The sequence below is a fragment of the Monodelphis domestica genome, chromosome 5 (genome assembly GCF_027887165.1).
Source record: "Monodelphis domestica isolate mMonDom1 chromosome 5, mMonDom1.pri, whole genome shotgun sequence".
In the NCBI taxonomy this organism is placed as follows: domain Eukaryota; kingdom Metazoa; phylum Chordata; class Mammalia; order Didelphimorphia; family Didelphidae; genus Monodelphis; species Monodelphis domestica.
In genome coordinates this window covers 177,821,749-177,840,717 of record NC_077231.1, presented here as the reverse complement: position 1 = coordinate 177,840,717, position 18,969 = coordinate 177,821,749, and the positions used below count along the sequence as shown (strand labels likewise).

Here is an 18,969-nt window from a genome sequence, read left to right as displayed (position 1 = left end):
GATTTTGCTATATCATGGATTGGCATGAGAAATTAAATAGGAATTTGGGGTGGGGGGAATTTTGTAGAAGCTATAACAACAAGTGAAGACCAGCAGATGACACAGAAAAAGTTAATAAACACAGAAATGTATACTTAATTTTAAAAATTAACAATAAGATAGTATAAATAGCCCATAAAAGAAAAAAAAATCAGACTTCTCTGATATGAAGGGAGAGCCAGAAAACTTTATTTTGATTTTTCCAGCTCATGGAGGGCACCACTCCTCTAATCCAGTACTGTAGAAGGGATAACTATATTGTGGATGTTTTGTTTCTACCTCAAAAAAAGAAAATCCCCACTCTTCTGGGATCTTATATTTCTTTAAATATATCCAGTTTTGCTTTTGTCTAAAATTGATAAGGAATTCTATAAATGTATGTGTTTATCATACTTCTAAATAATAGCAATTTATATTATCTATAATTAATAAAATATGTACATATATGTTATTATAAACCTTAAATATTGGCTAGATCAATATATTATATCAGCATATTTGATTTGTTATGAACTTTAAACAGGAGCAAAATCAGTTCAATTGATATTTAAGACTAAACTTTAAAAAAACTTTTAGTACGTATCTTTACGTTTCTAGCATAGCTACACTATGTGGCAATGGAGAGGTTAATCATTACTACCAAGGTCTATCCTCTGACATTTATCTTTCCACAGTGTGTGTGTGTGTGTGTGTGTGTGTGTGTGTGTGTGTGTGTGTGTTCTATTTTCAGATAAAGTAAAATTCTTACTAAATATATAAAGCTGGCACTTTCTCCCACATTTGCAAACACAGTGTCTAGTGACTGCTGTAGAAAAATCAATACTTCTCGGTCAGTCTGTCCTATGCACAAATATAAAACTCAAGGAGACTGAGTTGCAGGTGGCCTAAATTCTTCACAGTAACATGTGACTGTCTGAGATGGAGAAATCCATACTACATCTATGGTTATAACAAGCTTGTTTTGATGTTTTCATACTTACAAAGAGCTCAGAACTATTCCTTGTTTCTTAGCTAAGGCTCAGGGATGAGTTCTTCTATGAGGAAACCTATTCAGGTTCTCGAAGTTTTTGGTTACTGTAGTCTACTATATTTTAATGTGATATTAGTAAACAAGAAAATAACCTCACAATTAAGAATTGTTTCATTCCTTGTATTTGTCCCCCAGATACCTGGCACAATACTTGGCACGTTTTAAATTCTTGTGGGTTGATTGATATTGCTTGAAATTTCTGGATAGGGTTGTGGTTTCAGATTTGGTCCACAGAAGAGAAGGTCCATCAACAGAATATCAGTTTGTCAAATTCACATGGAGAGATTGAAAAGTGTAACATGAGTTTAAGGGAGAAAAAAATCCCACAAGTAAATGGAAAATGGTCAACTAGTGACAGGCATTTATTAAGTATCTATGATGTGCCAGGCACTGTAATTGGTTCAGGGTATACAAAAGCAAAAACAGTCTCTGCCCTTGAGAAATGCATATTTTATTCAGAGAAACAATATATACATACATGAGGAAATACAACATATCTATAAAGTGAAAACAAAGTATTTTCAAGATTGGGACTAGAAGTTGAAAGGGTGTGAAAGGAAAGAACTTAAGAGGTGGCACTTAAACTGAACTTTAAAGGAAACAAGGGATTTTCAGAGGCATAGATCAAAAGAGAGTTCAGGGTACAGCTAGTTAGATCAGTGGATTAAGAGCCACACCTAGAGACAGAAGGTTTTATGTTCATGTCTAGTTTCAGACAGTTCCTAGCTGTATGACCCTGGATGAGTCACTGAACCCTCATTGCCTAGCCCTTACTCTTCTGCTTGGCACCAATACATATTATTGATTCTAAGATGTAAGGTAAGTTGTTGTTTTAAATCCTAACCTTCCGCCTTAGAATCAATACTGTGTATTGGTGCCAATGCAGGAGAGCGCTAAGGGCCAGGCAGTGGTGTCAAGTGACTTGCTCAAAGTCACACAGCTGGGAAGTGTCTGAGGTCAGATTTAAATGAGTTTATTTTTTTTAGGAGGTTGGGTATATTCCCTACTTAGCAGATGGCTTCTTTTAGGAGGTTGCTTTAGGAATATCACTTTGGCGTTTGTATGGAGAATCAGTTGGACTGGGAAGGGTAACTGTAACTGTGTATTTTTCTTTGTACACCCAACACTTTTTAGAATGCCACAATAGTTTAGGGGCTTAATACATGTTGTATGTTAGAATTTATTTGAATTGGAGAGGAAAATCTATATTGAAGAGAATAATAGAAGAAAAGCAGTATCTTTTTTGGAAAAATAGAGCAACAGACACCTGGATAACTTACCTCATTCAGAGGAAAATATCCCAGGGCTGAAGCAATCAGCCTATTGCAGAAGAAAGGGTCCTGGATTAGTTAGAGGATTGGGTGTGAAACCCTACCTAGATCTTTCCATGACATTGAGCAAGAGACAACTCCAAACCTCAGTTTTCTCACCTATAAAACTGTGAGGGGGTTGGACTAGATGACCTTTAGAGTTCCTTCTCATTCCAAACCAATAATCCTCTGATACTAGGCTGACCTGGACCATGAAAGGAGTTTATTTCTGTAAAAGAGAACCATATTAGTAAGGAAAAAGAATTGCTGCCTTGCTTGTTAAAGGAAGACCCAAAAATGAACTAGGAAGGATTGCCTCGAGGAAGAATAAATATACTTATTAAATTCTTTTACATCTAGTTTGAAGGAGAAATTAAACAAAAACAAACAAACCCATAGTAGGATGCTAGCTAGACCAGGTGTCCCTTTTACAGGTATAACAGATACTTAATTAGAGCAACACAATTTATCAGTTGATCTCTTGCTCTTCCTTTCTTATTCAATCTGCCCCACCACCATTTTCTTTTTTCCATGACTGGAAGGGAAAAAATGAAAACCCTAATAATATATTTATAAGCAAGAAAAACTGATTTTCTTTTTGGCCATATCCAAATATATACCTATATATTTATAGATAGATAGATAGATCTTATTCTGTACTCAATCACTTTTCTTTCAGGAGGTGAGAAGTGTACTTTATAATCTGGAGTCATGGTGGGCAAAGAGTTCTTCAGTCTTTTAAAGTTTTTGGAATTTATAAGGCTATCATTCTCATATAAATTGTTCTTCTGTTCATTTCCTTCCATATCAGTTGATACAATTCCTCCCGTGTTTCTCTGACATCATCTCTTTCGTCATCATTTCTAACTGCATAGTATTATTATATTATATTCAACTGTCATAAATTTTTCAGCCATGCCCCAACTAATAGGTATCCTCTCAATTTCTTGATCTTTGTCACCACACACACACACACACACACACACATACACACACACACACACACACACACACAAAACAAGAGCTTCCATAAATACTTTTGTGCATATGATTCCTTTTCTTCTCTCCAAGATGTACTTGTTCAAAGCACTGTTTCCTCATGGAGGAAGCATTGCTCTCAGATCCAGCACTTCATAGGATGACATCTGCTACCCCTTCCTAAGCCATTCAAATATGACAAATTGCATTGTGACATGAATTAAGTGCGTGTGCTCTGAGTTCACTGTATAGTGGAGTGAGGCACAGTCATATAACATTAATCAGGAAAACCTTTCTCGAAAAACATTACACTTTCTGACCTAGAAAAAATATGCTTGGCTTTTTAAATGGTTTAGATGGTTTCCCTGGTTACCTAAGAGTAATCACTGGAACAGAGGCTCATTTACATATCATTGTCCCTTCTCCTTGCAGGCTTGGGCTCCAGGTAGTATCACTATCTGAGCTAGACTTGGAGGTGAATGTTGTGGTTGTTTGACCAGGGTTGAATCACTTTGATTCTCTTGAGTTTCTACTTTCCTTATCTACAAAACACTGATAACAGATTACTTTATTTGTTTGTTTATTTATTTTTTTTAAAACTCTTACCTTCTGTCTTAGAGTCAATACTGAGTTTTGGCTTCTAGCTAGAAGAATGGGGGTGGGGGGGGTTAAGTGACTTGCCCAAGGACACACAGCTGGGAAGTGTCTGTGGCCACATTTGAATCCAGGACCTCCCATCTCTAGGCCTGACTCTCAATCCACTGAGCCACCCAGCTGCTCCCTGAGATTACTTTAGAATAGTGGTTGACAACATATTTTTTCCCTCCAATCCCTTTCAATAACAACAAAATGTGTTGGGAACCCCCAGAATAGTTTAATATATTACTCTTGATATTTTTTTAGACTTATTTATTAAGTGCTTAAAGTTACTAGTGACAACTTTTGCCTCTACACCAAAATTTTAAATTAATATTATATCATTATAATATATAACATTTTGTTCTAATTATAATAATAAAAATGTTATAAAATCATAATTTTAAAATGATTATAACTATATTACATAGGGCATTCTATAAGAAGCAATCCAGCAAGTCTTCTGAATTTGGCAATTAATTACTGTTTAAGATACCATTAAAGAATTTTCAGTATAAGCTCCTTGGATCATCATCATGAATCCCTAAGGGATTTGTGAACCATTAAATGGGAACCTCTGCTTTAAAGGATCATAAGTATAGGCCATCTAATTCAACCCCCTTAGTTTTACAAATGAATCATTTGAGACCCAAGGGAACTAAGTGACTTGTTGAACCTAAATCCTCTGATTCTAGGGCCACAGTGGGAAAAAAAAAACACTTTGAAAACTTTAAAGTACCATTTAAAGATGAACTATTATTAAGAATTTGGTGGGCGCCAGGTATGGCTTCCCGAACCTGTGAGAAGCCACAAGGTAGGAAGATAGAAAAAGGATAGAAGTTTTGGATACCGTGAAGGGCGTGGGGGAGCCGAGTTCAAGATATCAGAAATGAGTCAGAGATCAGGTCTTATTAATATCATAGAGCCACAGCCAAGCCCCGATCAGTGGACGTCTCTGGAAGGCTATTTCCCGTCTAAAGATCCCACTTTAACACTTCACTGGTCAGAGGATGATATAACTTAGCTAGGAGAATGAATAGGGAACAATAGGAGGAATTAGAGAGTAATAGGTATTAGCACTGGAAAAGAAAGAGACACCTGGCCGAAGGTTTCAGGTAGAGATAGAGAGGAAAGAGAAAGGTGGAAAGACAGTGCTCAGCAATCCTGAGATCTTGTCCAAGAGAGGGATCAGATGGGTGCAGGCTCCCTTTTTATACACAAATGTTCTCAATACATATTGATGAGTTACATAGTGTCTCAATACATATTGATGAGTTACATAGTGTATTGCCATTGGATAATTGCAAATTACGACAAGGTGAAGGTGGGGTTTTATCCCAGGTGAGTAAGACAAAGGGAAGCAAGGTTTCGGGCCCTAACCTTAGCCATGCTGGGAACAGAGTTCATTGCTATGCGCAGAATGGCCATGTGCCCACACACAATCCTTGCCTCTTCATTATATATATGGGCTGGACTGCTACATCTAGAATGGGTTTGTGTACAACACTTGTACCACTTTCATCTTCCTACATCTTGCCATATCCTCTTCCCTTGGTACTGAAAATAAGGCTGCTGTTAAGGGAATAAGGTTAAATTGTGGATGATGGGAAATATATTTCCATACCTTTTTAGTTCTGAAGATATCCATTCTCCATTCCCCTCTTTTCTCTTATCCCTCTTTCTTCACTGTTTTTCTCCTCTTTAAAGACATTTTGTTGGAAGGGGTGGCAATAGATAGAGTGTCACACTTTGAGTCAAGAATATTCATCTTTCTGAGTTCAAATCCAGGCTTTAGACACTAACTGTGTGACCCGAGGCAAGTCATTTAACCCTGTTTGTCTTAGTTTCCTTATTTATAAAATGAACTAGAGAAAGAAATGGCAAACCATTCCAAGATCTTTGTTAAGAAAACCCCAAATGGAGTCACAGAGAGTAGAACACAATTGAAAAACAACTGAATAATGACAAAAGATATCATTTTTTTTGTGCATTAGCTTTACTTTGAAGTCCCTTCCTAGATAAAAAAGAAATACATTGGTACTTTTACAGAGAGTTGCTAATAAATAGTGTAACTCTCCCCTACATACCAGTTTTCTAGGGACTCTGTGCTTTGTGCTACCTTAAAAAACAAAATAATAGGAAATATAATGTGCATGCATTTAGCTCTGAAAATGGCAAATGACTGGACAATATGGCTTAAGATCCAAATCCTAACTCAAAAGATGGAATTTAAAAAGGAATATGAAAGGAGGGCAAATAACCTTTCTTTTGCTCAGTTTCATTGATTGTTTTAGTTGGTTTTTTTTTAAGATAGCTATTTAAATAGTTATTTAAACAGGATTGGAGTTGCTGTCAAAAGACTCGGTGTCCTCTTTCTTCTTATTCAGTGTTACCATAACCTTGGCTCTAACTAGTCATTGATCTTACCCTTATGACTCTAATACAGTATTTCTTATATGGTAAGAGAATCTTGTACACAATCCACCCTGTAACCTTAACCCTGGTTCAGGTAATAGACTCCATGCTTACTGTTCAAAGACCAGCAGCCTAGCCAAGTATAAGTAGGTTTATCAGTAGGTTGGCTTTGGAGTGTTAAATTTTTTGGTCATGAAATCTCTCAAAAACTATTTATAAAGTCACAGATGCATTTTCATCTGTGTTGGTTATGGGAGTACTCACCCCATTTCTTGAAGAATTGAAGAAAGAAAATGGATGAGAATCCATTTGATAGATCCTCAAAAATGTTAATCCAGACTTCACATGAATACCTCAGGAGAAGGGAAACCCATCACACTCTGAGGAAACCTATTCTATTTATAAATTTTTAATATGTTGTTGGCCTTTTTTCTTAATGTCAAGTCTAAGTTTGCTTGAGGAACTCCTCCACATTACTGTTAATTAGTTCTTCCTTCTATGTCCAAGAACAAGTCTAAACCCTCTGTCAAAAGACACCCATTTAAACACTTAAAGATAGCTATTGTGCTTCACTGCCCTTCCCAAGACTTCTTGTCTTCTCAGTTCCTCTGATTGAGGTTTGTGTGTTATGGTCTCAAAGATCCCTTAACTTTTGAAATATCCAAGTTAACGAGGAATTTGCAAAAGGTACTACTAGGTCTTTCACTCACACTACATTTGAATAGATGTACAGTAGATGGAGTGCTGAACTTGGAGTCAGGAAGACCTGAGTTAAAATCCTTCATCAGCTACTTACCAACTCTGTAACTTTGGGCAAGTTACTTAACTTTGCTGTGCCTCAGTTTCTTTGTCTGTTAAAAATGTGTAAACTTATTATGTGTAAGCTTCTTGCAAGTAACCATTGTTTTCATTTTTTTGTTTCCTTAGCACCTAGTATAATATCTGTACACAGTAGGTACTGAATAAAAGTTTGTTGATTGATTCAAAACATCTCCAATACTTATATGGTTTTATTCCATTGTAGAGCAGTGGTTCTCAGTTTTTAAAACTTTTTTTTCTTATGGCAAATTACATTATTCTTTGTCATAAAGAATTCTGACACACAATGGCAGAGTTGAGAAATTCATACATGTACATATATGAGTGTATGTTCGATACAGTTTAAAGCATACCCTGTGAGAACCACTGTCTTCAAACCAAAATATTTTCCTAAAGGAAAAAGTCTCTTTTTTTATGAGGGTATTTTGTAGAAAATGAGATTCAACTTTCAGAAACATACTCTAAACCAAATTTTCCATGGTCCTCTCCTATAATATGGAATACTTCCATAATTAAAGACAGTGGTGTCTTCTACTATCTATTGTTTCATACCATGACTTTTCTGAATCACTGTCAAATTCAGATTTCTCTATTTTATTTAGGAGAGCACAAGCTTCATTTCATACCTGCCTTGATTGGCCCTTTCTTAGAAGTAACCTTGATACCTCAGCCAGACCTACGGAATGTAATGATTCCTATTTTCCATGACATGATGGACTGGGAGCAAAGGCGTAGTGGCAACTTTAAACAGGTAAGCATAAACTTCTCCCCATGCATATGGAAAATTTCAGTGAAATGGATTTTACAGGTCACAGAGTTCTTTATAATCTTTGGGAGGTCTTTGAGTCATTGGTTCCCCAGGGTCAGGGGCTATAGCTGAAACTTAATAAGTATTTGCTCAATTAAATTGAATTAATTCTATTTTGGTGGAAAGAGTACTTGACTTAATGAGGAATGAGAAGACCTGAATTCTTGTCCCAGTCTTTTCTTGATGTATAATGGGAAAGAGGGGAAGAAGAATACTATATAAAGAAATTCCTGATAGACCTGACACTGCCATTAATTAGCCATTACTGTTCAATCTCTGGGGACTTTAGTTCCCTTATGTATAAAATGAAGAAGTTGGACTACATCTTTACTAAGGTCTTCTAAAATCTATAATTGATTGATCCTCTTATCCATCACATCCTCCATATCTAATCTGTTGCCAAGGCTTGTTGTTTTCTCCTTTGCCCCCTTCTCCTCTAATGCTGTCACTATTCTAGTGCAGACCTTTGTCACCCCCTACTTGAATTATTATAGAGGACTGCTCATGGATCTGCTTGCCTCAAGTCTCTCCCCACTCCAATGCATCTCCACTTAACCACTAATATGATTTTTCTAAAGTACAGGTCTGATCACATTACTCTTCCTATTCAATAAACTCTAGTGGCTTTCTGTTGCTTCCAGAAGCTGATACAAAATGTTCTGTTTGACATTCAAAACCCTTCATAACCTCCCTTCTTCCTAATGTTCCCATTTTCTCATACCCTACCACCTAACTTGTAGTCTGTAATGTAGTGGCATTTGCCTCCTGGCTATTCCTCAAACCAGATATAACATCTCTCCCTTCTGGGCATTCTCTCTAGCTATCTCTTATGCCTAGAATATTCTTCCTCCTCTGTTCTGAATACTGACCTTTCTAGGTTCCTGTAAGTCCCATTGAAAATCCTAGCTTCTACAGGAAGCCTTCTCTAACCCCTCCTAATTCTAGTGCATTGCCTCTGTTAATTATTTTCTATTTATCCTGTAGTTAGCTTTGTATATATTCGTTTGGGTATCATCTTCCCCAATAGACTGTAAGCTCCTTGACAGCAGGGACTCTCTTTTGCCTATTTGTATTCTCAGTGCTTGGTATATTGTAGGCACTTAATAAATGTTTAATGTTCCTTGATTGATTCATCATGTGACTTTCAATGATTACTTTATCTCTTTGGACAGACCTCAGTTTCCTTTCTGGTAAAATGAGTTGGCTGTTCTAGATGATCTCCAGGATCTTTTTTAGCTCCAGCAATCCTGTAATTCTAGATCTTAAAACCAGCAGTGTCTTTGCTTGGTCAGAGATGGGTTCCAATTGAGGGAATCCTGGAGTTAATGAATTTCGAGAATTATTTAAATTCTCTGAGTTCTTAATGTTGTATTTGTAGAAGCATTAAGTTTTATTCATTTCTTACACAGAGTGACCCCTCCACAGCACCTTTTGAGTCTCACTTAGAGCTTCTAAATTTGTCATCTGATTATATCACTAGTAAATCCTTCAATTTCTTTCTTTCTGTATGCTGTTAGCAAATGAATCACTGCAGAAGCACTAGAATTCGTTCAGGCATTGGATTAGGAATGTCATAAGAAAGAGAAGTCTATGAAAATATTCCCTGGGAAGAGGCATTAAAACATAGGAAAGTCAAGGCATTTTCCCTAGATCATCAACAAGAGTTATAATAATTTATATCGATATTATGCTTTATGGTTTATGAAATAATCTCTTCACAACTATTATATGAAGGGAGTTAAGCAGTACAAGTATTATTGTCCTTATTTTACATACAAGGAAATTAAGGCTCTTAGGGGTTAAAGGACTTGCCCAGAGTCACTCAACTAGCTCTTTCGAAAGTAGAACTGGCAGAGGAATGAAGGCCAAGTAGAAAATTATATTGGAGAAAGCAGACTTTCTGGTGTATTTTTCTATTGATTGAACTTCACTTCAAACAAGAAATTGTGATTTCTTCTATAATAAGGTCAAGTACTTGACAACATAGTCTCTTCTGCTTCAGGGAGATATAATTCATTTTCTCTCCTCACTGTAAAATACAAGTTGTTGTCATTGTTATTTTTTTCAACCTTCCAGAAAAGGTGTTTTTTTTTTTCCTATCCTCCTCTTATTTTTGATTTGAACATTGTTCTCTCTCTCCCATTTATCCAAAGGCATGTCAGATTTTGAATTTAAGCTAAAAATGGTAGAGTCCCATCTTCCCAATGAGATCAAATCACAATAGAAAGGTTTCCCTTGTACAAAAAGCATAATCACAATACTTAGAGTAGCAAAGAACTAGAAACAAAGTAGTTTCCTGTCATTTTGGAAATAGCCAAACAAATGGTGGTATATGAATGTGGAAGAGTATTTGCCATTTTCTCATGACACATTTTGGGAAATTCAGAGAAACATGAGAAGATTTGCATGAACTGGCATAAAATTATATGAAATAAGTATCTGGCAACTAGGTAACATAGAGGACAAACTAATGACTTATAGTTAAGAAGACCTGAATTCAAATCCAACTGCAGACACATATTAGCTGTATGATGCTAGGTCAATCATGTAACTTCAGTCTGCCTTAGTTTTCTCAACTGTAAAATGAAGATGATGATGGTATTTGCCTGACAGGATTGTTATGAGGATAATTTAGATAGCATTTTAATCATTTTGCCAACCTTAAAGACATCGTTATCATAATTTTTATTACCAAGTAAAACTGGAAGGATGATATAGAAAAAGATTCCAGTAATGTCAATGGAAAAAGAACACAAAAAAAACCTGAATTCTAGTAAAAACCAATATTGGTTGGTGCTGAAGAACAGAGGATGAAATTTACCTTTCTCCTCTCAGTAGAGAAGGTGGGGAGAGGGGAGCAGGGGTCAGTGAGAATCGAATGTGACATATATCAACAGAGGCAGCCACTGAATTAGGGTCCATTTTCTGGTATGTGTGTGAGAGAGAGAAAGAAAACAGCCTTTATTCAGAAAGAAATGTGATGTTAAAAACAAAAGGCATTAATAGAACTTTTTTAAATGCATAAGCTCAAACTATTGTTGAGAAAGTTGATCCTTTTTACTTGAGATTTTTGTTTTAATGGAGGGTGGGCTTTTTAAAAAAAATGAGTTATGACTCGCTATTCATCACAGCCCCTCAGTGAGAATTCAGGCAGTAGAGCTGGGCTACTGGCTTTTTTTGTTTGAATCCATAAATAGCTGCCTTAGCAGCAGCAAATGCTACTCAGCCAGTAGTTTGAAGTCACGTTGCTCCATTTAAATTAGCCCTAAAAAAATTCCAAGAGGACCGTCTCTGTTGAATACAGCAAGTAATGTGACCTAACATTAAATTTATAATTTTTTTCCTTTAAGGGGAGCATCTTATATGGTTGTTTTGCTTGCAAAAAAAAAAATACGTATACATCTTTCAGTTTGTCTAGCAGCTCTACTTCTGGAAGAGAAGAGAGGAGGGAGCACGCGTGCCTAATGTTTGGCTATGTTTCAGGTGGAGGCCAAACTGATTGACAAATTGGATAGCTTGATGTCAGAAGGCAAAGGTGATGAAACTTACCGTGAGCTCTTCAACAGCATGTGAGTAATAAATCTATCTCATCTTCATTTCATTCAGTCAGCTTTGGTGCAAAACATAGGTGACTCAGCCTCACTGTGGACCAGAACTACACAATACAGCTCTGGTCTCTCTCCCAGGAGTGCTTTCTCTTTTTGAAGTGTGAAATAAAACATAATTGCCTAACTTTAGGCAAATGGCTCTTATTATGTTGATGATTAGGCTCATCGTTTTATTTTCATCTGTGATTGGGACAGGTCGCATGTGTTACATAACAAAATTCTCTCTTTTCATTCCTAATGATTTCAAAATTGGGAAATGGGGTGATGACTTTGAGTGGAGCTGATGGGGAATCATTGTTAGTGTGTGGTGCTTTTCAATCAAAGCAAGGTATTAGAGTTGGTTAGCTCTTGTGGAATTAACATGATTCATTCACATCCATCCTTAAAAATTAAACACTTGTTGATTCCATTCTGCAAATACCTCATTGGAACTGGTTACTCAGTGATTATGAATTGCCTGTGTCGATTTTCAGATTAACATTCCATAGCGTCATTTTAATTAAGTCCAAATTCTTTGTTTTGTATGAGGGCTAGAAAGGAATAATAGAGCCTGCTCCTCAGAGCCTCTAAAGGAACTTTGAGGTTGTCCACACAAGTAGAATCAGTTTCTAGTCACAGATATGGAATTATCAGTTGATCTTTTATGGTGTTTGAAGTAGTCATTGTTTGAAAGGGTCAAAGTAGATATGTAAAAATGATTTACTGCTTTAGGAATTTCAGGTTGGTACTTTATTTTCTCACAATTTTTCTAGGTATGTGTGTTAAAGCCTTGATATGCTCACATAGCTACATTTTAGGAAAGATTTAGTCTTGTTGGAAGGAGGAAATTCCCTAATTTGTTGTTCATAAAATGTTGGTACTGTTTTCAGAAGTACAGAATCATGCAATTCTAAGTTTTATAGTTAGAGGCAATCTTAATATTTACCCCTAAATACCTAAAAGTCAAACAAAATTTCCAGAACAAATGAACAAGAAATCCACTTGTGAGCCTTAATTTGGAGCAAAGACAGGATGTATTAGATAATATTGTGAATGACAGAGCAAGCCAAAATTCAGTTTGCGTGTATAATTATTGTTATTGAAGCATTAGGGAAAGTTAGGCTGAAGCAAAACAAGTGGGAGAATAAATGAATTGTCTTGGGGGGAATGATAAAAGAAGTTCTTCGTACAACATTCTGCACAGCACCATGTTCATGTGATTAATGCCATAATTAAACTCAAACTTTTATTAATAACATACCAAGTACTCATTCATCCTAGTATGCAGGGTATCTGTCTTTTCCTGACAAGAGTTTAGCAAGAATTCTGATTAAAACCTCCTCTAATGTAATAAATTGTTTTCTACAACAGCTCTTATACTTGCTCTTCATTTGTGGCTTGAAAAAGGAACAAAAATGAGAAAGCTTTCAATGAAATGATTCTCTAAAGATTTGTGACTCATTATTTGGAATGAATTCATAAGATTAAATACTTACATATTTCAATAGTGCCTCTGATTTCTTTTATTAAAAGCCTGATAGCATCTAATTTGGATGGTTCATGCATAAATATGACTTTGAAATAGAGGATGATCCCTGATATTGGGAGGGAGGGAGTCAGCAATTAAAATATTAAGCCCTTTGCCATTATTTCTCTTTTAGGGTACCTGATGCATCATGTTGACATTTTTATTCATTCCTTGCCTTTTTAGCACAAAGGTGGTAACAGTATTCTGCTTTCATGCTTTCATAATTAGCATGGGGGATAAGTCAACACTAAAGTGATGATTAAATGTCATTTGTACCTGTGGTCAGGAAAATGAGAAATCTGAACAGAATTTTCAGGAAGTGTTCAAGTGTTCTTTTGGCAAGAGCAACCATAATAAACCAGTATGATCGCAGTGAGTCATCACATAAATTAAGAGTTTAGAAAATACATGAAGTCAGGGTGCAGATCCCCAGTTGGCCCTTTTAATTCATGCTTCCTTAGTATTATTTGATATTCATTCAAAAGTAGAAAAGCTATAAGTAACTCAATGCTTCCAGAATATAAAGTTGGAGATGGATGTAGGTGGAGGGGGAAGCAGAACCTACATAGCAAGATTACTTGCCTTTTTAAAATTCAACAAAATTGGTGAAGGGTTGATGTGCTTTAAATAAAAGAGAAAAGAAAAAATATTCCAGCCATTTTATGCCTTTTTCCAAAGAGTTTAAGGATATTTGTGTATATACAGACAGATACACATACCCAGACATACATATACATACACATATATGTATAAAGTACTTCTACAGATCCAATTCCTCACTGTCTATGCAGCATCTCAAGGAGGAAATAGGTAGGAAACATTATGCCATTCCAAACTCTGATAGAAACTCAAACCATATACCATCAATGTAAATTGATATGCCCAGGTTAAAGTTTATCAGAACTCTGATCTGTTGACATCTATTCCAATTTGCTACACTGAATTTCAGTTTTCTTCTTCAACATCTTTCTCTAATGCTAAACACAATTGAAGTGCTCTTGGTTTTATAAACCCAATTCATTAGGAATTATATTAATGCTAATTACTTAATATGGGGCACAGTTTCTGTGGGGTGCAACTCATGAGTTCGTCCTGGATAAACTTCGATAATAATAACTGAAATAGCAGTTACCCTCCATTTTCTTTGTGCTCCCACTCTTTTTCTAGGGTAGTTTCAATTTAAAGGCAATTACTTGCCCTGCTGAAAAGTTTTGTTTAAAAAGTCACCCAGTTAGTAATAACTTGATAGAGTCATAATGAACAATAAGTAGAAAAAATAAAATATTGTATAATGGTTTTTGTGATAGTACTTTCCAAAAGTACTTTTCCAAAATTACTCCATATCTCAGTTAACATTTTTCCTAGATACTCTTTCTATTGCAGATATACCAAGTTAGAAGGACTAAATTTTCAATGTTATTAAACTATTTTGAATGTCATTTTCCTAAGTTTTTGCTCCTTGTGATAAAAGCTTCTATAAATAAACACGAGCAAAAAATACTACTATAGAAATCACCAGACAGTTCTAGTTCTCAATGACAAAAATGTCATAAAATATTGGGGAAAGTAGAACAGTCATTTTTTTCTAAATTTAAAAATTCTTAGCTACCATTTTGAAGAAAGAAAATGCCAAGTAAACATAAGAGTTGTATAGTTTGACCCTTTTTTATATTCCCCCTCCCAAACCTTATGGCATAGCACCAAATGGTGAAGTTATTCTATAGTTTAGATGTTCTGTTATGTTCCCCAATACCCCCAAGAATTATAAAGCAGGTCCCAGTGTTTATAATGTAGCAGCATCAGGTAGTAATATTATCTCATATAGATATAGATGTTAACAGTTCCTGGGAATAAGATAGGAATGGCCAGTTTCTCACCTTTCAACCTAAAAAGCTTCCCTTTCCAACCTACTTTCTATAAAGAGAGATTCGGTTGTTTTTCCTAATTCTTTGTGACTCCATTTGGGGCTTTCTTGGCAGAGACATTGGAGTGTTTTGCAATTTTCTTTCCCAGCTCATTTGACAGAAGAGGAAACTGATGCAAACAGAACTAAATGACTTGCCCAAGGTCACACAGCTAATAAATGTCTGAGGCAGGATTTGAACTCATGAAGATGAGTCTTCCTGACTGCAGGCTCTGTGCCCTTTCCATTTTTGCCTCCTAACTCCTTATGGAAGAGGTTATTATAATTGAACTTCTCTATAGTGAGACTAGAACCAATAGATAAGAGTCCCAGCTTTGCCACTTAATAGCTATGTGACTTTGGGCAAATCATTTAACCCCTTCAGGCTTTAATTTCCTTATCTGTAAAGTGAGAAAGTTAAACTAGATAACCAATAAGGTGCCTTCCATTTTAGATCTCTAATCCTGTAACCTGAGACTTGGATCCTTATCTGAACTCCAACATTGAATCTTGAGTTAGTTATGAAAATATGTTCTACCAAGTTTCTCACTTTTTGGGGCCACGGTATATTACCTAACCTCCTTACTTGCTGCAACAGAGAGCTGTGGAGAATAATGAGATTCATATCTCTAAAACAGAAGCTTTCATGTATTTTTAGAACTCATTACTTGCCTTGAATTCTTTGTTTTTGAAACCATCAAGTGTGTGGTTGTGCATGGCAGTCATTTTACAGAGCTGTTACATCCTCCCAAATTGATTTGGCAGGCAGTTCTTGAATTAGTACATAGTTCAATACAATTTTGGCATTACAGTGTGAACAAGGTGCTGTTCAAGGGTTTCTAAAAGGGGGGACTGTGCATTTAAATTTCTAAACTGCCAGAAAACACAAATCAAGAGACCTTCCCTCTTGTATGATCAGTGAGACTAAGATCCATCCCTTCCATCCCTTCCATATGCTACCTTCCCCTCACTTAGTCTAACAACATTAAGAGAACAAGCACAGGGTGAACTAACAAAGCATATGCGATTAAATACAGAAAGAGAAACAGCCTAGATAACAAGTCCAGCTGACTGAGCAAAGGGATGGTAAATTCCAAGAAATAAATATGAAAAAAAAAAGAATTTGGGAGTGAATATAACCACAATCTGTGATCCAGAAATAAAGCTTCATCATTTCTCTTAAAATTCTAGATTTCTTTTATTGATTCTTTTTTTTTAAATGATGCCAAGCAAGTCATATACTTAGCTTCCACTCATAATTAATGTTTCTTCCATATGTTTCTGGTGAAATAAGAAACAGAAGAGAGGGATCTGACTTTGGAGTAAAATAATCTTCATTATTAGTTTGGAAGAGGGAAGGCTTCCCTCTACCACTGGACATGGGCTGTTCCACTTTTTTTGTCTCTGGGAAAAAGTTCAGTTTGGGAGAGCTAAAAGCATTCACTGATCTTGTTGTTGAATTTTTGGTGGGTTGGGGACAAAAGATCACAGCTCCTAATTATTATGATTGTTGTTATTTTACGTTTATTTAGTGCCTCAACTCCAAGGTGCTTAAAAATAAGGGGAAAATGTAGGAGGAGAGATGTGGTTCAGTACTTGTCATCAATCTGCTTTAACAACCTACATAGAAAATCCTCTGTGATTAATGACTAAATGAATGAAACTGTTGAGTGAGTGCACAGATAGTACAATATGTATTGAGTGGGCAAATGTTAAGTGAAAGGAAAAAACGCAAAACGTCATACCGTCTGTACAAGGATTTTCCTGTAGCAGTTGCATTGCAGTAAAATTGCCTGGATGAAGATGCATTCTACTGAGAGGTAGGAAAACATTTTTATGTGAATAAAACAATATCCTACTGAAAAGAAACTTGGAACTACTCCTATATTCCATTTGTACCGTGTCCTTTGATTTTCCAAGATGCAAGCTTCTAACAGTCTAAGGGGAACTTGAAAATATCTTTGAGCTGTGAGATGTCTGTGTGTTTTGAAAATCTTATGCATGTTTTTTTTTTTGACTTGATGACTTGGATAATCTGAAAATCAATTTGCTTTGTCAATGCTTCCTGGATTAGAATTCCACTATTTGGTCCATATCCTAGGTAAGACATTGTTTGCAAATTGTGGTACTTGTGAAATGTTGCAGTGGTTGCTAAGGTATTTAAGGTACTGATGAAGTAAAATGGTTGTCATGGTGACTGATAAAAATAAATGTTGAAATTGCCCTGGGTTCTTTTCTTTTTCCAGTCTACTGAAGAAAATTGAACGAGAAACATGGAGGGAGAGTGGCGTATCATTGATTGCCACTGTAACCCGTCTAATGGAGAGGTTATTAGACTACAGGTGAGCTTCTGCACAATGCTTTCCAGAAACTAGGGTTAGGGCATCAAATGGTTAGAATAGAATAAAGATTCCACTTGAGTAAACAACAAGGATTGACAATCAGAACATGAGACTTTTCGAACTTAAATAACTGGCTCCACATCAGAACAGTGGAAATTCTTATGTCCCAGTTGTGGGGGAGTCCCAGTAAGTGGGAGTCCCTTTTGGAAAATCTACTAATCAAGGATCTTTCTTGGCATATAGAAACACAGGTAAAGAATTAACGTGGGCTTTGATGGGACCACTAATGTTCTTTAATGAAATGAATATTATAAAACTGTCTCTCCTATCTAAATTGTGGGATGAATTATGCCTTTCCCTCTTTCTTCTATTATGTTTGTTTTTTAAAGTATTTATTACTATCAAGATGATGAAATTTAAATAAAATCTTTTAGTGTCTTTTTTCTGTACTGATTCCTTAGTCATATTTACTTCATTCCCTAATTCTCAATTTCTCAAATAATTTAGTTATCTCTTAACCTGGGGGATGTAATCCTCAGCAATAAGTTTTGGTATGGAGCTAATAGGCACACCTGAATGGGTCATATACAATCACAGCATGCTATAATGTAACCTGTTTTCCAATGACTGAATGTTTAATTGCATTCCTATCTGCGATGATTGTATAATCATAGCTGGCATGTGTGGTTTCATGAAACAAACTGCATTTGTCTGTACTTGAGACTTCTGATTTTCTGTGTTTTGTTTTAGGGACTGCATGAAAATGGGAGAAGTGGATGGCAAAAAGATTGGCTGTACAGTTAGCCTATTGGTTTGTATAGAATTTTTTTTCTACATTTATAATCATAGAAATACTGTTGTGTATTTTTTTGTGTGAAAAGCATTTTTGTTCAGATTTTTTTCACATGAATTAAAGAGTACCCTTCAGAGGAATCTTGCAAATTACATATTAGATTCAGGTTTTTTATTTTAAATTTTAAAAAATTGGGTGTTCAGCTATAGCAAAATGTTTTCAAAGTAATCTAGCTAAGTCCAGTAAGAAACTCTAGAATAGAATCTAATAATGGCATAACAAATTTCTTCAGGAAAACAATTTTCAGTATCTAAAAGTTGAAGCCCTTTTTAACATTGATAGAACACCTTTTGTTCTCCTAGGGGAAAGCAGAGTCAATAAGATTTTTTTTTCACTTCAATATATATAGACTTCCCATGGCCACCCTTCTTTTTTTCTTTCCTTAGAGCAAGTTGAATCCATATCTGTGAAAGAAAAATAAGCCCTTATTTTTTGCTCCTCATTGACAGTTTTGTATTTAACAGGGCAATTTTCACATTCTTCCTTTTTTCACACTTTGCATTCACAAAACAGCCATTGTTAGCTTTCAGATTATAAATATCTCCCAGTTTTTGTTACTACTTTGTAGATTTCCTAATTGCATCTAGAACTACCATACCATTTCCAAGAGTCCATTTTGAAGGATAATGAAGTATTTGTCATGAAATAATAATTATGTATTAGATTGTGCCTTGTAAATCAAGTTGTTTTAATGCACCAAAACTATATTTTTATCAATAAC

At 35.6% G+C, this 18,969-nt stretch overlaps 1 protein-coding gene across 9 annotated transcripts in view; it reads left to right on the top strand.

The window, feature by feature from the left end:
- Nucleotides 1–18,969, top strand: part of DOCK4 (dedicator of cytokinesis 4) — a 553,335-nt gene that overhangs the window by 470,000 nt on the left and 64,366 nt on the right. For 5 of the 9 annotated variants that reach the window (XM_056799554.1, XM_001366207.5, XM_016426107.2 and 2 more), the window contains 5 exons: nucleotides 7,830–7,978; nucleotides 11,519–11,604; nucleotides 17,128–17,154; nucleotides 17,300–17,395; nucleotides 18,146–18,206. In XM_056799554.1, the coding sequence (XP_056655532.1) occupies nucleotides 7,830–7,978; nucleotides 11,519–11,604; nucleotides 17,128–17,154; nucleotides 17,300–17,395; nucleotides 18,146–18,206 (419 nt within the window). The remainder of the gene's footprint in view (nucleotides 1–7,829; nucleotides 7,979–11,518; nucleotides 11,605–17,127; nucleotides 17,155–17,299; nucleotides 17,396–18,145; nucleotides 18,207–18,969) is intronic. The other 4 variants (XM_007504147.3, XM_056799555.1, XM_056799553.1 and 1 more) reach the window with 1 other exon arrangement.